General features: G+C 43.9%; 1 protein-coding gene across 2 annotated transcripts; it reads left to right on the top strand.

The window, feature by feature from the left end:
• Positions 1-4556: 4556 nt before the first annotated feature.
• On the top strand, positions 4557-20285 carry fignl2 (fidgetin like 2). 2 transcript variants are annotated; one of them, XM_018666072.2, is made up of 3 exons: positions 4557-4684; positions 6283-6423; positions 16784-20285. In XM_018666072.2, exons 2-3 carry the CDS (start codon positions 6399-6401, stop codon positions 18826-18828), a joined length of 2070 nt encoding a protein of 689 aa, XP_018521588.1. In that variant the 5' UTR covers positions 4557-4684; positions 6283-6398; the 3' UTR covers positions 18829-20285. The 2 variants fall into 2 exon arrangements, with proteins under 2 accessions (XP_018521588.1, XP_018521589.1); XM_018666073.2 differs by lacking the exon at positions 4557-4684 and adding an exon at positions 4734-5107.
• Positions 20286-22133: the final 1848 nt, after the last annotated feature.

Here is a 22133-nt window from a genome sequence, read left to right on the forward strand (position 1 = left end):
TGTTTGAATTTTGGTGTTTAGTTTCGCTTAAGTAGTGCCTTGGTCCACAGCAATCGACATAGTCCTGGAAACAATTAGTCTTCTGAGGTCAAACCTTAAAGCTCATACTAAGGTACATACAGAGCCTCTATATTACCAAAGCTTTAAACTCAGTGGCTTTCTACAATATCAGTTACGGTGTCTATGGACTTTAAAGTTACACAGGGGCATTTGTTTTTATTTATGTCTACTAGGAAAATCTCTTGATAATCTTGCTCTTTCTAGAAGTCAACATACTTTTTTGAATCTTTACAACCATTTAATCTTTTCTGATAGTTATTAATTTTTTTCAGCTAAATGACATTGTCAAAACAGGCAGCTCTCAAATATGTTAAAGAAAGCTACAGACCAGCCTTCAAGTTGGTAGTCCAAAGTCTGACTATGGAACTAATACTTAGCTGTGTGTGAAATTCCCTGAATTGCCTGAGCAACACAATGTGTTTTTAAATGCTGCATGTTGTATTTCCAGCTTTTCAAGTTGTGATATATGAGATATATGTGACTTTGAACTGGCACTTGCGATTTTGCAGTTGAAGTTCAGTCTATTCTACTGTATCTTCATAGTAGAACTGTAGCTTTCATTCCATGTATCCATACATTTAGCTGTTAAGCATGATATTTTGCTTAGCTAATCACCCTGTGGGGCTGTATTGCATGCAGATTTTCATTTATCTAAATTAAATATAAGCCTGATTCATCAGTTTTGCTCGATGAAACCAGCTGACACACTAACACAGTTCATCGTTGGGGCGAACAACCTGCTGAATTGAGGTGTTGAGTTGACATGCCCCGGCGTATGAGGTCAAACACTAGCGTGTTGACCTGTAGCCTCTGTCCATTCAGGAGTCATTTTCAGCCTGCCATGGCTCTTTTGTCTGCCTCTCATATCTCTCCATTAACTTCCAACCACCAGGCACCTATGCAACCTCCCAGTCCTGACAGTAACCCATGTCCCCCCAGTGTCCACTGGACTGAATATCTTCTGAGTGTTTGGGGAGCCTGAGCTGTCACAAGTGTGCAGAAATATCTTAATGTGAGTCAGAGAGAGGGGCGGGATCTTTTAGACTGACACCTGTCAAACTGGCTCATGTGACACAGGAACTAGTCTGTGCATGCATACCTGATCTGCCTTGTTCTCATTCCAACTCACTTTCTGTCTTATTTTTCTCAGTTTTTGGCTCGTCTTGTGTCCTGGGGCCCTGAAGTCTTTGTGCTTCAGTAGTGCTGGGCTCAGCATGCTGCCTGTGTCCACACACTGCTGCCTCAGCACTAATAAGGCAATAGAGTGATAGAGAGAGCGCCAGAGTTGTCTGCTTTCAACATCCCTACTCAACCGTACCCTCACCTAACCCCCCACAGAGACACCATTAGCAAATCTATTGAGGATCCCATATTAGGGAAAACATTAAGGAGTCTAATTGTGGTTCTGAACTGGGACTCACTGGGTGTGTTAAGTTTTGTAACCACTCTAATGAGTTGCAGTGTTTCCTCCAATGGGTTTATTGCCCTACATTCCAATTTGAGCCATGTCACTGACCACTGGGGCATCTCCTAAAATAGCTCGACCCACATGTCTTACAAAGGAGAGTTCTCAGAGGCCATGTGTTTAAAGGGTAATTATGGTCTATTACAACTTGGGTCTTGTTTTTGTCATTTTAGTCATTATTTCTATTTGTTATAACATTGTACTCACTAATGTAGTTGCTGAAACCCGGGAACACGCTGCCACTGATAAAAAGAAAGTCAGGTGACTAGATAGGTGAAACAAGCCATCGTCAAACTGCATGCGTGCACCCTGCATCAAGGTAGCTCAAAGCTGAACCAGGAAATTGATTGGTAAATTGATGGATGGTTCTAATGAACACTTTGCCTTCAACTTCCTCAATATGAGTTTGACTAACATGGGGGTTTATTCACATGTTTAATCATCTGCAGCTTGTTATTTATTTATTTTATCTCAATAGACTTCTTTTATAATAATGTTGCTGCGTTCCCGGCTGTCCGCAAAAAAACTTGGTGATTACAGTATTAATATTTCTGACAGGAATAATCTCCGAAACTACAAAAATAAGACCCAGATTATTAATTAAATTAATGATACATGTAAGGAAGTTATATCATAAGACAACTATCATGAACTACCATGGCTTACAGCACAGGATGATCTGTTTCATGTTAGTCTACTCAGAGAGCAAACACTTTCCATAATACTGTCACATGATGAAGTGCATGGGATGCTCTGGACACCAAACATATGATCACAATGTCCCCCTCTATTTTTAACTGGTCTGCTCACTCTATGTGCTCACTTATATATATATATATATATATATACATATATATATATATGAATATTTGTGATGGACTGTGTGTGTGTGGGTGGAATCCTGCAGCTTGTGCGGCAGCGCAGCCGGGAAGCTCGGCTGGAGCCCCGGCTCCGTGTAACAGGAGGAGATGACGGAACCATGTGGCCCTCAGTGTGGCGCTAAAAACAGCCTGACAGCTGTGAGCAAAGAGCGAGTAATTGAAACTGGAACAGCACCTGACCATGAGATAGAATGGAGCTCTGAAACATTTTTGAGTGACAAGAATATTGGATCATAAACACGATCGAACGTATTTAACACAATTTATTGTAATGTTTACTAGACTTATTGCATGTTTAGTTTTTGGAAGTTGATTTCTTTGAAGAGTTTACCATGAATGGCCCATGCCCCCCACCCCCCCAAAACAACTTCACAGCTAGTAGAATAGAATAGAATAGCCTTTATTGTCACTGTACAGTTAAGTACAACGAAATTATGGGTGCTCCACGAAGACAAACAGTGCACTATAGAAGAAATTATATACAATAATACAATACAAAATGTACACAAATAATACAAAAATACAAAAAGTACAAAAATGTACACAATTTTACACAGTTTACAGTGCAATTGATTGTAAGGGATTATAGTTTTAAGTTAATACATTACAGCTACTAATTCCAGTCTTCAACACGATCGGCTTGTTTGCTCTCTTGTTATCTTTGTTTGGTGGACAGACTGGGCTGGTGCTGAATGGATGTGCCTAGCCTCTACTGAAAATTGTCAAATACACCTTCAAGGTTGTCTTATTTGCATGTTTTGTCATCTTAACTAACCTGATAGCCACTGATAAGCCAGTTTTCAGGAAATGCTGTTTTTGTTTTTGGGAAACTGTGAACCCAATGGTTTTACTGTGAGGATTAGCCCTGGTGGCCACCTCATGGAACCCAACATTTCAGTCATAAAATTAATTATTGGAAGAATGTTGAAAAAAGTAATCAGGTGGCCAGCAAGAGGCTTTAAATTGTGTGTGTGTGGGGGGGGCGGGGTTCGGTGTCTGTGAAAATAAAAATTATCACAATCTAGATAAGTTTCTTCCATTAAGAGCAATACACCTTTTTAAACCTTTTTTTTTTAAATTGTGAAGAATTGGACACTGTAGTGCACTGCAACAAGTGGCCAGAATCTATATAACAATATAGTTCAATAAATAGGTGGTTTCCTTGACACATCTTCCCTCCACTAGTGGTGGTACAAGCTTCTTCATGTTATTTGTTGTTACAGGCTGGTGCTGTTTTCTTCTGACCATATATGTTTAGTTTGTGTTTCAACATTCTGTAATAAATTTTATGAATCACTGTGTGACTCAAATGTCTGGGTTCTGTGTGACTGTGTGAGGACAGAATTTCCGTAGTGATGGTGACTGGATTGTATTTCTTTGGGGGTGGAGCTAGCTGTCAATCAGCAAATACCTCCAACCTGTAGGCTAGCTACTTTCTAAACACATTGTCTTGTTTTGACTTTCTAAACGTGTAATTTACAGAAGATGTGACGTGTGGGTGTGGTGGCTTAGAAAGCATCTTTGACAAAGCTGAGCTGAGTAATAAAAAGGTCAGGCAGCAAGAAATGTAACATTGTTTCTGTTTTTGAGCAATTAGTAATTAGTAATGTGATTACTTTTAATGAGTAAGTAGTAATGAGTAATTGATTACATTTTTCAAATAACTTGGTTGTCATCTATTTTAGTCAGTCAGAGGAGAATTGTTCCCCAGTGTGATTTCACCACAATCTGATCTCTGTTCCTTCGGCTCCTTCTTAATCCTCCTGAGGCAAACCAAACTTACCCTGGTCATTTCCCTCCAACCAAAAACTCCCTCTCTCCACTGTCCTCTGTGTCCACGCTTCAGTGTGATCACCCTCTCTCTCCTTCAGAGCTGGATTGGTCAGTCCCCCACCCTCCCTGCTACCCTCCCTTCATTTTCTCTCTCTCTCTCTCTCTCTCTCTCTCTCTCTCTCTCTCTCCCCACTTAAATACTTTTAGCATAAAGAGAGAGAAGGAGGGGAGGGAGAGGGGGATGGGAGATCAATGGGGGAGGGGAGCTGAGTGCTCACTCTGTTGTCACTGGCCAGAGAGAGAGAGAGAGAGAGAGAGAGAGAGAGAGAGGGAGGGAGGGAGGGAGATAGAGAGAGAGAGAGGGAGGGTGAGAGAGAGAGAGAGAGTGGAGTTGTGTCCCATATGTGGGAAAAAAAGCATAGCAGTGCACACACACGGGTCTGGTCTGCTCCAGGGATTATCCTAGCGCTTTCAGATCTGATGGAGGACATGCAGGCATGAATAGGTAAGGCTGCCTGTCTTCTCTGCATCTCTGTGTTGATCTGCTGTCATAGCCTGCTGCTCTCCCCAATGTTTGACTTGGCTCCACTAAAGTTGGAAGAGGAACGGAGCTGAACGTGTTGTAGCAGCTCTCCTCTCTGGCCACTGACCATGAGACATTTTCCTGAGCAAACCAAACCTCCTACCTCTGCCTTCTCCCTCCAGCCTCTCTCTCTCTCTGAACTGTGCAAGGACAGGACTGTGTTTGTTTTAAGTGGAAGCTGTGGTTTGCTGCCGTAGTGTAGTTAGTTATTCTGGACTGAGTGTTATAAGTTGACTGTCAGTTAGAGCAGAGGGGGTCGTAGTCAGAGGTGGTGTTATACATGAAGCCTGTTGGTGTCCAGGGACAGCCGTGTGGTCATTGCGTAATTTCTCTTCCATATGAATGGTACATGAGTGAATGTACACTGGTAACTGCCTTGCTGTTTGTTTTTACACTTGCTAAGAAAGATTGAGTCTCTTTTACTACTCTAACTATATGCAAAATCAGTAAATGTCACAATCTTGCTTTAGGTAAAACATTGGTATCTAAAAGTTGTTTGATATATTTGAGATTTTGTGATGTTTTGGTTTTGTTGTTTTCTTTTTTAAATAGCTGCAATAGCCTCATCTTTACTTACAGATGGACTGTACATTTGCAAACATTTATATGTATATTTGTACATAAAATATTTTCACAGATTCTAAAAACTGGAAGACAATTTAAACTATTTGTCTATTGTTGCTTCTCAGATCAACTTTGCCCTAATGTGGATTTAGAAAATAGACTTTGGTGTCCACAGAACTGAGAAAAAACACAAATGACTGCTATGAAAACCCCCCCCCAAAATTTTCTGACAGTTGTTTTAATCTCATGGGTTTGTTCAGAGAGGTGCTTCATACCAAAATAAAACAATAGAAACTGGAGGATTAAACTGCCTTTTAATCTGTGCATGATTAAAATGTGACATTTACAACCCAAATCAGAATAGAGAAAATAGACAAACATGGTAGTTGAAATAATTCATTTTCTTCATTGTTTGAAAGGTGTGATTGTATTTTTTTTCACACAGTGTTATTTTTGGTAAGCTTGAAAAGCAAAACTTTGTGATTACTGGAAGCATTTTTCCACTCGGCATTTTGCTTATGCAGCTCCAAAAGTGTTTGGTCTCCTAAGAATGCAGTCTTTATTGCCCCAGTGCACAGAGCAATGGTATGCATGAGTCTTTTTGTGAGGCAGATTTAGAAAGCCCTCTTTAGAGGCTGGACGCAGCTTCACAATCAGCTTAATGCCTGCCTATAATGAATACCCTTGTGTGCGTCAGTTTGGCAGTGTGTGTGTGTGTGTGTGTGTTTGTGTGAACTCTGTTTCTGTTACAACTGATAGCGTTCTCAGGTTGGTCAGTAATTCTAGCATACTCTGGGTGCGTTTGTGTGTGTGTGTGTGTGTGTGTGTGTGTTTAGGTTTGTGTTGCCGTGTGAGTTTGTGTGATCGGTCAGTTGACATGTGAGTGTTTGTCCAGACATTGTGCAGCAGCCTGTAACTGCCTCACCTCTCTCTCATTCCCTCTGTCTCTCTCTCAGGGTTGTTCTGTTGTCAGTGCAAGCTCATGCCAGTGATGGACTACAGCCGGATGGACGCTAACCTTAGCTGGCATTCACAAAACAGCATTCCTCTTTACTGAGACCAGCTCCACAGAATGCTGAGTCCTATTGTCCCCTATAGTGAGTACACCCTTCTTTCTATGTACCCTGCTGCTACCCACACCAAACAGCCCCGCTTGACTAAGTTGGACTTTGCCTGAATCAATCAGCCCCCACTTCAAAAATACGCAGGAGTGGACACTGTGTTCTGTAGTTTGCAAACAGAAAGTTAAAACACCCAGGTAATGGTGAAAAAGTACATGCCTCAGTGCAGAAAGCCGTCTTTTTCCTTGACGTGCACTGTGGAAATGCTAAACCCTGGGCACTGGCCCTGTCTGAATGTTTCATCATCAGGCACAGATGGGGGAAGGAAGAGGGACAGAGGGAGGCTGGAAGGCTGATGGTTTAAGCAGCAGAAACCCCTCAGTTCTGCCAGTGTCATTTTACCAATACAGCTCAGGACTTACCATCACATACGCTGCCTCCCGCTCTCCCTTCTTTTTGCCCTTCTCTCTCTTTTCTCCCTTTAATGCTGACCTAATAACTGACGTGTCCAGTTCTGGCCCCCCCACCACTTTGCACCCTCCCACCAGGTTTCATTCGAGTCCAGTGCTGTGGCTCTCCAAAACAGCATTGTTTTCCAGCCAGCATGGGGCTGCCTCCGTGGCCTCAGCCTCGAGAGCCCCCTTTTTCCCAGCTCTTTAACTTTCCTCAAAGGAGCATTATTGGCATGACAGTTACAAGAAAAGCAAGAGAAATCAAATAGAATGGTTAATTTAAAAAGTATTACTCCATAATTGACGGTAAAAACTTTGGATTTGCAAAAAAAAAAAAAAAGAGGTTGTAGAGGCAGTGTAAGGCAAGTGCGTGGGTGTGTGAATTAAAACTGGACAAAACAGCTTGATTAAAGCATCATGAGTGGATGTTTGACAGTAACCATTACACTTTGTTTGCTTTTGGTAAATTTCACCCTTGAAATAGTCAGTGTTATTATTCGACCACTCATCAGATGAATGGAATTTAGAGCTGTTGCCAGCTGAATAAGTGGTTGACCTTATGTGTTGTTATGAAACATGTCCTTTCACAAGTGGCTCTTGGTTGATTTAATGTCAGTTCTCCCAGAACATGTTATGTTTTTCCCATTAAATTATGTTTATAGGTACAAATCCAATTATACTGAGTTGCTTAAATAACACTTATAGACCATTTCCAAAGGCATGTGTGTGTGCATGCTTGTGTTGCTTTTCACAGACGCTTGTTTATCTGGTTGTTCCATTAACTCCCTGTGCCCTGCTAGTCCATGCTGACTGAATGCACTCAATGCTGCTGCAACGGACAACACATCCGGGAATGTCACAAACTGCTGGTGGAATAGTTAGCATGCCTTCAGAACTGGCACACTGCTGGTCCTTCATGGGAATCTTCCAGTACATGACGTACCAGCCTTTTGTGTGTGATTAGCTTTCATGATCAAGACGCACAAAGCTGGTTTTCATGTGCTCCATCCAACAGCTCGATGTTTTCTCATGCACAGAGCAGCTCTGTTCTGCAGCGCTTCTGCAGGATTTAGATCGTTCCAGAACAGCCTGCTAGTGTGCATGTATGTAGACAGAGGGATCACATGAGCGCACACAGCAGTGTTAGGTAGTCATGGTGTTTACTCTCAGACCAGTGACACACACAAACACACCCTTGTGCTCGCTGGTGACACTGCAGCTCACTGTCTTTTAGTTAAAGACTGTAGTCATGATTCTACTGAGCAAAACTCTGACTGTGAGGGACTTTGCATATGTGCAGGACATGCGAAGACTCTCACCTCCATGTTGGAATTCCCTTTGTGGGAATGTCGAGCATTCCGACATCCCAGCCCTATTTCTGACTCCTGCTGTAGGCATTTCTGCCCCTGCACATGGATGAGTCCCAGTGTATTAATGCGCACATGGTGACGCACAGTTAGGACAGGTACACCCATCAACACCCCTTACTCTTTGTTATCAGAGCCACTCTTACATATCCACTCTCAATAACTTCCCACAATCCCACATGCAGCTAGCGTGTGTGTGTCTCATTCTTCCTCTGCGTGTCCAGTCCTGGTCCTCGTCTCTGGCCAGTCCAGAGGACTTCAAGCTGGGGCGAGCAGCCACGGCTGGACCTGAGGAGAAACCTGAGAGAGATTCCAGGGGCCATGGATACTCCTGGAGGGATTTGGTGCAAAGAATCTGTAATCTGCACTTCAAACACACTCTTAAATCAGTCCCAGGCCGCCAACCCAGGAGTGCCCTAACTCTTGTTGTTGGGGGCCCCCGCTGGTGTAGCGATACCTTTTCTTTTAAAACAGCACACACACACACACACACACACACACAAGGCAACTACACACAGGAGTCCAGATCTGGCAGTTTTTATAGCTCTCCTCTGACTGACCCCTCTCCCTCTCCTTTCTCTCTCTGGGTCTGTTTTTATGTTTTGTGCGAGTGTCTTTGTGAATGACTCGGCTAAGTCATGGAGTAGTTTGTATAGAAAAAAGAAGGAGTAGAATTCATCCTGTCCCCTGAAGGAGCGGGCTGGAGGGCCATGCCAGCGTCTATCCCTATTGTCTGTAGAGTGGTATGAGTGGTGCAGTGCAGGGGCCTGTGAGGCCCTTGAGTAAACACACAGCCTGCTGAAGTGTGTGTGAATAAGGGCCGGGATCATTAGTGTAGGGTGTGAATGGGCTCTAATTAGCCCTCAATGTGTGTGTGTAGTTGTGTGTGTATGTGTGAGTGCGTGTTTGCATGCCGCTGTATCCACAAGAAAAGAAGGTTAGGGACCCAGGGCCCCGTGAGTCTACTGGCCCTCTGCTCTGTCTCTCTGAGGGTTCATCAGCTCATTAAGGAGACCTCCGTTCCCGTTAAGCGCCCAATTAAGAAGCAGGGTGGTGAGGCTCATTTGGATGGCAACACTTCACTGGATTCCTTAGGCAGCAGAATTCAGAGCCTGACAATGAGACACAGCGTCTTTCACACCAGCGCAGCTAATTAGTAAATGACTACACTTGAGAAATAACATACTTAAATCGTTATGCCATTAGGTGTTTGCTGCGCAGTGATCATAAAATGCGCTGCCATAGCGGGGACTGCGGCTGTTGAATATATCGAGCTTTCTCTAATTTGTGTGTGTACTAACAGAAAACAACAAATCCCAGAGCTGTCCATGTACTGTGAGTATAAGCTGGGAGCACAGAGGGGCCAGGGGATTTGGGCAGAAAGAAGGGAATGTAACATGCTCACTGGGAATGGGGGGAATAAGAAGCAGAGAAACAGGGAAAAGAGGAGATTGTAAGGAAAAGATAGAGCTGAATGGGGTGAGACAGAGCAGAGATTGGGTGAGCGAGACAGATGGAAGGGGTGATTGGTCATCACAGAGCCTTAGGACAGCTGTTCTTTGATATATTAGTGGACACAATGAGCTAAAGCCAGCCTGCAGTCACAGAAAATAGGAACCCTGTTTTTCTTTAAGGGGGGGTTGAGGGGGGCTTCCGCCATTTGTGGACGTGCGTTAGCAGGCACGGGGGATGGGGGAGTTGTTTCTAAAATTACGAGCATGAAGTGACGCATCCAGCAATTATTCCGGAGGCTTTCTGGTTTTGGGAGAGTGCTGAGAAAAGGGCTGTAAAATGAGCACGCACTCAGATGGGAACTTGCTTTTTGCTGCACTATCATTAGCAATTCTAAACACGTTTGTCAATTAATCAATGTTTAACAAATGCCATCAAGTAGTTTGGCTGCTGCTCCTCTCCATCCACTCTGCAAAACAGCATCTTTTAATGACAGTGTGAATGTTTGTTCCCTGCTAATGAATTGGAGCTTCATCACATAGAGGCTCGTTCTATTCAGTTTATTGCTTGGTTTTGAAGAATAATTGTCATTTATACTAACTATATTTTAATACAGACAAGGGCGGTATGATTTTATTATTCTACAAAATGCACAGCACAGTGTTGTCATATTGTCCTTCTCTTCTTATAAAACCATATTAGCTGCACATGCTGACAAAAAACTATTCTGACAGCTGGCCTGAAACATTCCCAAAGGGGGATGAAGCAAAAAATAGAGTAAGTCAAACTGTCATTCTGATACATGGAGTACAGATAGCTCTATCCACAGAAAGAGGAAGGTACAGAGATAGGGAAAGAGAGAGAAACACACGCACATAGAGGACATCCCTCAATGCCACTGCAGGAGATGGGCTTCTTCCTCTTGGGATTGGACTGGTGAGGGGTGTTTGAAAAGAGCTGCGTCTGCTCGCGTTCTGGGCAGCAGGTGTGAAAACTCCCCAAGCAGAGCTCCCGCACTCTTCTGTTATTACATCTTTTTAGGGCCATGAAAGAGGGAGCAGATGAGCCAGAGGGAGTGAGAGGCAGAGTGGGAGTGCAGGATTGTGTTTCTTTTGATTGATAGCAGCCCTGTGACTAACGCATAGATTTATAATAATTTTCCCTAGCAATGCCCAATTATGCATGGCTGATAAATTATGATCTCTGTTGTCTGGTGTGCGCATTATCCCCGTCATAAGGCAGTTTGGGAAGGGTCTCAAGGACTGACCTCGCACTTCCTTTAACAGCTTTTTGGCTATACCCCACTTTTCAGCATCTATGGGTTAATATTGTATGAGGTAACATGACATTGTGTAACATGAGTACTGTACAACATGCATTGTCCACAGTATAAGTGAGGAATTCATCATCATTTTTCAGTTTGTTCCTACAAGCTGATAAAATGTGTATTTCATACAAAAGTGAGAGAACGTCCAGAGACAATTTTCCACTCACTGTCTTCACCTGCCAGGCTGTGAAATGTGGCCGGCTTCTCAGATTGGTGTTTTTATGACAGGCCAGGTAGTATGCTGCGGTAAGACGGCCGCAGCCTAGTGAGAATGTCCTGCTTGATATTAGTGCCATAAATCACAGTGAACTTGAGAACAGAGGACTTAAGGGGCTTCCAGAGTGAACGACAAATCAAGATAACAAACTGATAAATAACAGTCGCTTCTTGCTTTGCACATCAAACTCAACTCAACTCCTCCAACTGAACAGCAGTGTTGAAAGATTCCTGAAGAAAAAGATAATTTCTTTCTAAATATTTATGTCCAACAAGCAGAAGTTTCATCCAGTAACCCATTGATCAGCTTGCGCTTGCTGAATGCATAACAACTGATGCCATCATCAGAGCATCAGATTTGTGATTGATCAGCACAAATATAGTCTCTGTCACACTCTGCCCTTCTCTCCACTTTAAGCTTGTCATTCCCCTCTGGTACAGCCAGTGAGCTTTGTATTGTAAGTGCATTCATGTCAAGTTTTTCTTCTTTAAAATGTCTGTTTCTGAGATGTTGTCTAAATTGAATCCTCTGACAGACTGCCACAACAGCCAGAGCCACATTCCCAAAACAATTTGACACTGCCCTCTGTGGAGCTTTTTGTTTCGAGGCATTGAAAGAATTTTGTTTGCAGCATAAAGTTGATATTTTACCTCCTTGTTGAATACACAGAATGACTTTTGCACTGTGGAAGCCATCGAGGTCATCAGTTTCATTTCGAGCAGAGAGCTTTAGCTTAAACTTGTTTAACTTGTTATTTTGCAGTTAAATTTCTCCACAGAAAATATGTATTTCTTGACTTTCAGGACATTTTTTTTTTAACTCTGGAGGAAGTATTTGCTTTTTTATGTAGCATGTATTGTAAATGTGAAGTTGACCAGCCAAGTAACCATCTGCATCATGATAGTTTTATAAGAAATTAGGAACAAAAAATGACATGTTCCTCTACCTAATTTGAGCCCCTGTGTGGAGGGGTAGGATGGAGAGGATGTGTTTTCTCTGGTCAGTGGTTGGGGGTAGAGCTCAACCCTGAATAGAGCTCTGATTGGATTGATCCACAGAGCTCTTGTTTACAAGCGGCCTCTTCACAATCGGCACAGTTTAATAGCACACTGTCCCAGTAGGCTTGTTGCATCCGTGTCCGTTTTGTTCCTCAGGGCAGGGAAAACAAAAGTGCCGGGAAGGGAGAAGGGGAAAGCAACCTCAGGGGAGCTGTGAAACTGCACTGGAGCCTTCCATCTCTGGGCTTCCTGCCAAGATAACGTTTCACCTCACCCACTGATACTTCTTTTATAGGAAACCGCGACACAGTCTAGAGTACGACTAGCCTTTATGGGCCAGAAGCTACTTCGGTTTCACTCAGTCAACATTAGATTCAGTGACTTTGTAAATACTAAATTTGAGCATCTGAGGGCAAGAAATCACAAATGAACCAAACACACTGAGCCATAAGTGGTCTAATTTGAATTTTAGGGCTCTGCTGAAGAGTGCCATGCCACTGTCTTCATCACGCACTCCTACAATGGGATGCAGCGCACACAGGTCCCTCAATAAATCCCAGGCTAACACAAAAGCTGTCAGTGGACTTCTGCTGAATAGATTAATAAGATTTCCATAATTAGACAGGCCCCTGACAATAGGATCCTTCAGGCTTTGTCTCAGGGCCAACTGGATTGTCCGAGCCGCGCACGTCTGCTGGACGGCTGTCCACCACAATGGCCGCACAGACAGTAAGGCGGTCAGCAGAGGAACATCTGTCTCTCCTGGGGCCAAGAACACACACACAAACAGGGGGAAGTTTCATGTGCATAACACAAGGTCCTTATCAACCTCCTCACAGCCAAATGAGACCATCAGTCAATAAAAGCAGCAACTGATTTCTGTCATGGTGTTTAGTATAAATCTAACAAAGCTACTGGTAAGTGATAAAATAGATTAAATACTTCTCCAACCCCCTTGGACCGAATCATAGAATGGCTTTACTTATACTGACAATAGCTACAAAAACTTCCAAAACAATTGAATGAGGAGAAGATTCCTATTTTCTGATGTCCTGATCCATGCTTAATAAAAGTGTTTTTTTTAATCCATAATCTCCTCTAATATAAGTGAGACAGAGTTGGTGAGGTTGTGGCGGGAAAGGGAAATGTCATAATGTTAGAGCTGAAAAATGGAGCATGATATAAGTAAAAGCAGAAACATTGTTACCCCCATCTCCAAAATTCACAAATTATTTAAGCAGCAATTTTCTTGTTCATGTCTTGTATAGGATAGTTGGCAATCCAGCAGCGTACTGAAACATATATTGAAGTTAATCTAATGATTGCACTGCTACCCTCAGTGTGCCCACATTGTCCTGGTTTCCTACATCTAATCTTAGCTTTCTTTCTGTCCCTCCAGTGAATTAATCTGCATGATGGCTCTGATTTAAGCAGAAGTGTAGATTAGAGCTTGCTCAGTTTATTGTAGAGTGCTACTGCTCTAAAAACCACAATCCAGCAGAAGGCAAGATCTAATTACATGGAAAGGGCTAAACTGCACTGCAACCCTGCTGTGTTCATCAGGGGTGAGTGGCAGCCTATCACTCATCTAACTCACTGTGTACATACAGAAGGAATTATAGAGTATAATGCACTTTCTTCAAAGACTTAAAGAAAGTAATTACTCTCAGACTTAACAGTGAATTGGTTCCTCAGGTATTGGCAGCTGGTCATTACATTGGGCATGGGGGTAGTATGAGAGACGTCCATTCTGTATTTGTGCTACTCTGATGATGGAGTGGACAGCAGTTAGCCCGCCTCACTGAGTCCTCTAATGTCCGCTCCTGCCCGCTTAGAGAGGACGAAGCGCCTGCTGTCCACTTTTTCCCCTCCCTCCATCCCTCCCTCCTTCCATCCCTCCCTCCCCGCTGCAGGTTTTATGAGCTCCCCTGGGCTCTCATCCATCTCTGTCACACACAGGCCCCATTATTGGGGCTGCTCACAAACTGGTTGGGCTGCAGATGGGAAGGGCCTGCAGGACATATATGGTTTCTGCAGCCTGGACAAAGACCTGCAAGTCAGACCACAAAAATATGTGGTCATCTGGGTGTGGACAAGCCAATGTCTTCAGCATGTTTGTAAAAATACAAGTGGACAGAGTGTGAGAATGTTCTTGCATATCTTGCTGTGGTGGGTGTGTGGCTGTGTGGGCTGGCTGAAGCTCGGGGAAGTACTTGAACCGGTTTGGCCATTGGGAACTTAAGGCAGTGGATTTGAATATGAAGGACATGATAATCCAACGGCCATCTGGTCTGCTGGTCTCATCTGACTGAATAAATAACGGGTGTAATCTGAAAACACACATGCAGAGGTTTGGAAAGCGGGGGGGGGAGAAAGAGGCCAAAGTTTAGGAGTGAGCGAGGGAGCGCGAGAGCAGCAGCAGAAATCACAGGCTGTGGATATTGAGATTTGATTTAAATGGCAATAAGAAGCCTGGCTCCACACACATAGACAGCCATGAATAATGAATCATAAAGCGTCCACTGAAGGAAAGGCAGTAAGGCCAGTAATGACGGCTTTTGCCATATTCCTTTTTACCTCTCTTTTCTAGCTGGAGTAGTCGTCACCTCGGGGTAAATCGTAGCAGTTCAATAATGCCAAGCTATGTGTGGAATGTCAAGCTAATGCCTCAGCAAGAGGTAGTGCTAGTCTCCACGAAATAAATGATTCTATAACTATCATATTGTGATGTATTTGGTCAGTACACACATGAACATATCCTTCTCTTTAGATGTGACAACATAGAGACACATTATAAAATGGGCTTGAGAGGGTAAAGAGAACAGGCAAACACTCAAAATTAGCAGATTAATTTTACATGCAGGCAAAGGAGTTTGGAGCTGCAATGATTAGTTGATTAATCAGTTAGATAATCAGTAACTCAGCAACTATTTTGTTGTTTTAAGCAAAAATGACAAAACATTGTCTTCTTCTAGCATCTCAGATGTTTTGATTTGATACGTTTCTTTGTCATATGTGATAGTACCCTGAGTGTCTATGGTTTTTTTGGGTTGCCAGTCAAAGAAAATAAGACATTTGAAGGCCTTACCTTGTTCTGTGGATTATTACAGCCATTATCACTGTTTCCTGGCATTTTATAGGCAAAACAATAATTAGATTAATCAAATAAATAACCAGCAGATTAATTGATAATGACAGTAGTTGTTAGTTGCTGCCCTATAGGAGCTGTTACGCGATTCTTTATGTTTCACATGTTTTAAATGCAATGCCAGTTGAATATTTTACAGGAAAATAAGAAATTTTTTATGAGGGGACATGGAGAGAAAACAATTCTTGGAACGAAATATCTTTTTTTCCCAGCTGCCTTCTCTCCTGTTAGCTCGGCGATGTGCTCAGTGCGTAGCAGCCATGATCAATCAGACCTCGGCCCGTGCTGAAGTCAGCCAGAGGAACAGACATTCCACTTTCCCAATGTTCCATGGGAGACTGTGCTGATGAATAGCACACTATGCTGCAATTCCAAACCCAACCCCCCTCTTTCTTTCTTCCTTTCGTTCTTTCTCACTCTCTCTACACCACTGTCCACACACACACACACACACACACACACACACACACACACACACACCCTCCTTCCCCTCTCCCTCCCTTCCTCCCTCTGTCCAGCAGGCCACTGGGCCTTTGGAGCTCTGGTGTACGGTGGGTGGGTGGATTGGTGGGTGGTAGGTGGGGGTGCAGGGCGGAGAGAGCATGCATTCAGAGTAACATGCACAGGGAGATAACAATAGCTCCTCTGGGAGACCTGCAGATGCTAGCAGTATAGGGAATAGTAGTGGGATCTTATCGCTACTCCAACATAAGCTGGGAAACAGCAAAACAAAACATTCAGCCCACCGATCTGCTTTCACTCTCTCTTTCTTTCTGTGGCTTTCTCTTTCTCCTTCCTCCTCCTCTTTACCTTCTTCTCCTCTCTCTCTTTGGGAAATCTAAACCCCCTCTGCTACCAGGCATGATGGTAACACTGAAAAAGGTTCATTTCCAAACAGAAGAAATGCCATTTATTGTGATTGGCTGCATGGAGTGTACCAGCTCAGACATGTGCACATGATAGTGAGAAAAACAACCATGGGACTTCTGTGTAGTCTACTAATGTATATCAAGCATTATTTTTGGTTGAAAGCAGCACTGATCTGTCTTACAACACTGTCGCACATTTCTGGCCATAACAAATACAGTTAGTCCAAATGTTGCTGAGTCTTTTATCAGTTTTTATCTGTCTTATCTTCTTTAAGACATAAACAGTGGGAGCTGTGCTTGTCTTGTTCTTAGTCTTGTAGAGGGTGTTTCAAATTCAAAATTTAAAAACATATTTAAGTGGGATTATTTTTTTCTGCTTTGGCAATCTAGCTAATTTATGTAAATGTTAAAAGTGTCTGTTGAGAATTATTTTACTTAATCAAAGCTATTGAAGAGAGAGAAAAAACAATTCTCAGTTTTCCAGTTAGGTTCTTAAGAATATAATCACTCCTACACTGGTATCCTATTTTTGGACATAATTGTAATAATTGTTTTTCTGTTGTCAGGTCTGTTAAAGATGCACTGGAACCCAGAGCATGCCCAGTCTCTCAGCCAGTGGCCTGAGCAGCACCTGGACGTCTCCTCCACCACCTCCTCTCCGGCCCACAAGTCAGAGTTCTACTCTGGCCGCAGCCGCAGCTCCTACAACTACGCGTGGGCCAATGATGACATTTCTGCCATGACCGCCTCCAACCTGTTGAAGCGCTATGCGGAGAAGTACGCCGGTGTGTTGGACTCACCGTATGACCGGCCACCTACTGTTGCCACCTATCCTGAGCCAGGAGCCTTTGGGGGCCTCAACGGCCAGAAGACTGAGCTGGAGCCCTGGCCGCTGACGCACAGCACTGACTCCTCCTATTCCCTGGTGCCCCCTGGAGGCCATGACAGCCTCTCGGGGTCCAAGGTTGTAGCCACTTCCGCAGGCCCTGCAGGAGTTAACAGTGTGTCTGTGGTGAACAGTAACCTCTCAGACTCTGGCTACAGTGGCAGCAGCTCCTGCAGTGGCTCCAGTGAGTACCCCTCCACCTACAATGGTACCTACCTTTCCTCAGGGTACTGTCCCCAACCCAGCGCAGCACTTCCCCCTGCCTCCCTGCACACTCTCCAGTCCACCCCCACTCTGGTGCCCAGCTACAGCCCCACCACACCTGTCTATAACTATCCCCCAAGCACGTATCCGCCCCAGACCAGCCTTGCCCCAAGCTACAGCCACCCCTCTGCAACCTACCTGCCCTCAGGCCTACCAACCCCTTCTCCAGTACCCTCGAGGCCCACAGTGGTAGGAGGCAGCTATAGTTACCAGAGCACCAACCTTGGAACATCTGAGTCTGGAGGGACATTAAAAAGAAAAGCATTTGAGATGAGTGTAGAAAAGGATGAGGGTGAGGATGGCTCTCGTTACAGGAAATATAGCTACGACCCCTTGAAGGCTGGGGGGAACTCACCCTACAGTGTGAATGACAAAACAGAGTGCAGGGGAAACGGCTTCAGCAGTTCAGGCAGCACAGACCCTCAAACCTTCAAGCCCAGCAAGCCCTCCTCCCAGCCCCTGGTGTCTCCTCAGTATGGGGCAGCAGGGGAATACAGCCCTCCAGCAGGTATGACGGGGGAGAATGGTGTGGCAGAGCAGGGCTTCACCCAACAGCAGCAGCACCGCTCCCAGGCCCACAAACGACCCCCGCTGTGTGGTCCGACTGTTGAGACTATGAAGAGCCCAGATCCCCGACTGTTGGACCATGTCAATGGGGAGTTATTAGACTGCAACCCGGCCCTAGGCTGGGGTGAGCTGGCCGGGCTCACCCATGTCAAGACTGCCCTGGAGGAGGACCTGCTGTGGCCCGTGTTGAGGCCCAGTCCAGTGGTGCGGCCACCAAGAACCGTCCTGCTGTTTGGCCCCCGGGGTGGGGGCAAGACGACTTTGACTCGTTCTTTGGCCTCACAGCTGGGGGCTTCCTTCTACCGGTTGAGTGGAGCCATGCTGGCCTCTAAAGGAAAAGCTGAGGCAGAGCACATTCTAGGGTCTCTGTTGCAGGTGGCAGGGGCACGGCAGCCCTCAGTGGTGCTGCTCAGCCAGGTGGAGGCCATGGAAGAGGATGGGCTGAGGCAGACACTGCTGACCACCTTGGAGAAAGCCCAGGTTGGGACCACAGGCCTGGTGATTCTTGTATGTGCCACCGGCAGGCCAGATCTGCTGCAAGATGCAGTCCATCGGAGCTTTGCCAAGCGATATCACGTTGGCCTGCCAGATGTGGGTATGCGCAGGCAAGTGCTGCTGCAGGCGCTGACACCCCATGGCTGCAGCCTGAGCGAGCGGGAGCTGAGCGCTGTGCTTCAGCGCACTGAGGGCTTCTCAGTGTGGGAGTTGCTGCAGCTTAGCCAGCAGGCACTCTCCTCAGCGGCCTCCCCCACTGGAGCCATGCATGGCCTCCCCACATCCTCCAAACCCCCAGCCTTCACAGACTTTGAGAATGCCTTCTGCAAGGTGCGCCCACACACCACCACAAAAGAACTGGACACTTGTATAGAATGGAGCAAGATGTATAGCCACTGAGAAAGCAGCCAGTCACTGTGCTCGGACTGCACTACAAACCTGTCTTTGCTTTGACATGGCAAGCCTTGGGAATGTTTTGTTGTTGTTTTGTAATCACAGATTATGAAGCCAAAAGAGCCAGAGAAGCTCAACGATACAGGAGAGCTGACAAAGTTGTTTTACTGGCAGAAGCATGCCATGGTGTACTGTTTTTGTTTTGCTATAAATATCCGCAATATTTTATTTTTCCCAAAGAAAAGAAAGATGAATAGGCCTTGCTGAGTGGGGTAGTGTATTAGTTGTTTGACCAATGGGAGAATCAGATAGCTATTTGGATACTCTCAGAGATCCTGATTAGCCTTGGTCCAGGACAAAATCAATTATTTGTTGCTAGGTGACGTGGTCCAAGATTATGGATAATCAGGGTTTGGAAAATACCCCCTTTGACTGCGACTCTCAGGATCCTATTTATTGCCAGTCCACTTCCATGTTGTCCTAATGTTGATTTAGTCATTGGATTGTCACTAATCATTCAGTACGAAGGGCTCGGGATCAGCAACATTTCAGCAAACCACAGTTATTGACCAAAAACATGTCAAACCAAATGCATAATCAGCAGCGCTGTTGTATTTCTCAAAACAGACTGGTCCTCAAAATCACAATATATTAATATTCTCGATAGCTTTTACCAAAATATGACACAACAGTTAGTCCTTACCTTTCTGAAAAAAAAGAAGAAATTTTATCATAAAATCTGATCATGTGGCTGTCCTCCTCCAGGAGTTCAGTTGTTCAAACCTTGGAGTTACGGTCGATATGTTTGGTTGTAGAAATAAGCTTACGTGTATCTTCATTTAAGTATACTCTCACTTACAATGGTACCATTCACAGGCAACCGTCTTTGTTATTTTTGGATTGTTGTTGTGGACTTCCTCATAGTTTGTTCTCAATCTCACATTCCTCATCGAGTGCAGTTTTCCTGAGAATCACACTTACAACACTTAACCCACCTGCACACCCAGCTTCTCCTACAGCGTATCTGTTTTCTATTTCACTTACTCTTTTTGTTTTCTTAGTACGTAGTCTTGTTTGAAACGCTCAGGAAGAATTTCTTTACCTCAGAAATATGAAATAAAGAATGTATGTAATCTTAGGGTCTTAGTAGGGAGTGTCGCGGAGTGAGATAAAGGAGCGAGGAGAAACCTGACAGTCTTGTAATACCCACTGCAGCTGGGCTTTTACCTCGGGGGAGAAACTTGAATATGCTACAAAGAGTAACATTGAATGTAATTCAGGTATTTCAAAGGATATTTGATGCCATAAATCCATGTATTATTATATATGAATATATAAATATGTTTTCTTTTCTGTTCTTTTACCTTTTATTTTTATTGTAGTTTATGGTGGAGTGATGATTGTCTTCAAGAAATGCTATGTAGAATACAGAAAATAGTCCTTTTTTTGTTGGACAAACTGCCTGCAGATCTCCGTGTTATTTAGTGTTTACATATCCTGTATATGCATGACTGCTGTTTATAGTTTTACAGCTGCAAAATATCATTTGAAAATGTAAATATAACACACACAATCATACATGTGCACTCACGGTGGACATCTGAGCACAAAATACCTTACAAAACGACAACAAACAAAAACACTAAACAAACAAAAACAAAAAATGTTTTAATATGTCGTCATGTGTAGCTTTCAGCAAATCCCAAAGTCTAAAAATTCACACTTAATGTGTACATATTGTGGATAAACCCAACATGTAGACAATCCAGACAAATCTCTCCTTTTCCAGCAGCGCTACGGTTCTGTTTTAACAAGCTGGAAAAACCTGGTCACTGGACTGCAGGTACAGAGGTCCTTCGTGTTAGACTGTTGCCATGGTCCTGAGGAGGGATACACAGAATGATGTAATATTTCCTACCGCCCTCTCCTCCCTCTGTCTCTCCCTCCCTCCCTCATCATTCTTTTTCTCTCTCACCAATGCAGTCTCATTAGATTGGATTGCCCCCTGGCCGCAAGCCCCGGTGACCATGTGGCGTTGTATCCTCTCTCCAGCCTGCCCCCCCCCAATTCCCCTTCTCTTATACCGATTCCTCTGGAGTAGAAGTGGTCTGATTGATGTCCAGCAACCCTATATCAGAGTGCAGCCTTCCCTCTCCAGCTGGTGGCTTCAGTCATGCCGTACAGCCAGATCAATCAGAGTCACCCCTGCTGTGCATACTGATCACTGTCTCAGAAACTGAAAACACATTTACAAATTACAGAGCAACCGCTGCCTCAAGCAGCACCGTCTAGATAATGCAAGCGATTATTCACATGTAATTACAGAAATGAAATAATAACGATGTCTTAGAGGTACAAATAGCTACAACGTTTTGATTTGTTGTTGTTCCCACTACTTTCTACAGTTTGTCCAACAAAACAGGCTTTTATTTTTTACATGTTTTGATCTGTTATTGCGGTAACTTTGTTCTTGGTTATTGTACATTTTCTGTAACCATTTCTACCTCATTTTTGCGGCATATTGTACATGAAAGTATTTATTTCATGTCTTTTTTGATGTCTGTTTTAAAAATGATAATAATGTTCTTGAACTGTAATGGTCTACCTCAGAAAAGACTGTATTTTAAGAGAAGAGTATCACACAATATTAAACAGAATTTGTCAATACTGCACTGAGGTTACGTCTTTGTTTTTGTTTTTTTTCCAATGTACTGCAATTGACCAGAGTGCAGAAATTACACGATGCTGCTGCTTACCTTATGTCTCTGTGTCTGCAGTCCGGCTTGACCCCACTGTTGAGGTCAGCACAGTTACTTAAAGTGATTGCTAAATCGTTTCAACGTATAAACACACAAACAGACTACATCATTAGGCTTTGGATTTGTTCTAACATCAGCCTGGATTGACTTCCCACAGTAGGTCATGTAGTCAGCAGGTAAAGTCAATATGAAAAAGTTAAACAGCAACATAATGGTTGCTGTTTAATTTTTTTTCACATGAATGTGCACTGCCATTAGAATTTAAATGAGGCTGTGTGTCAAGAGTGTGTATCTGTATGTGGTAGGAGATTAGAAAGAAGGAAAGAAGCCGTGTGTGTGTGTGTGTGTGTGTGTGTGCATGTGTTAAGATAAAGCGAGAGACGAGAAGGAACACTGTATATATTTTGTGTGTCCATGTGCATATTAGTTGGTCGGCCTGCATGCTCGTGTGTTTTTCTGTGTGTGTTGCAGTGTCCAGAACAGCAACAGAGGCAGTGCTAGTACACCCCTGAGGCTTCAGGCCCAGCACCAGAGCACAGAGGTCCTTCATCC

The sequence above is a fragment of the Lates calcarifer genome, linkage group LG6 (genome assembly GCF_001640805.2).
Source record: "Lates calcarifer isolate ASB-BC8 linkage group LG6, TLL_Latcal_v3, whole genome shotgun sequence".
Lineage (NCBI taxonomy): Eukaryota > Metazoa > Chordata > Actinopteri > Centropomidae > Lates > Lates calcarifer.

What these genes read in the sequence shown, in the direction of transcription:
- fignl2 (XM_018666072.2), top strand. Translation starts at nt 6,399, where the DNA reads ATGCTGAGTCCTATTGTCCCCTATA. An exon ending in GAGTCCTATTGTCCCCTATA is followed by an intron (nt 6,424 to 16,783) that starts GTGAGTACACCC and finishes TTCTGTTGTCAG; the next exon opens with GTCTGTTAAAGATGCACTGG.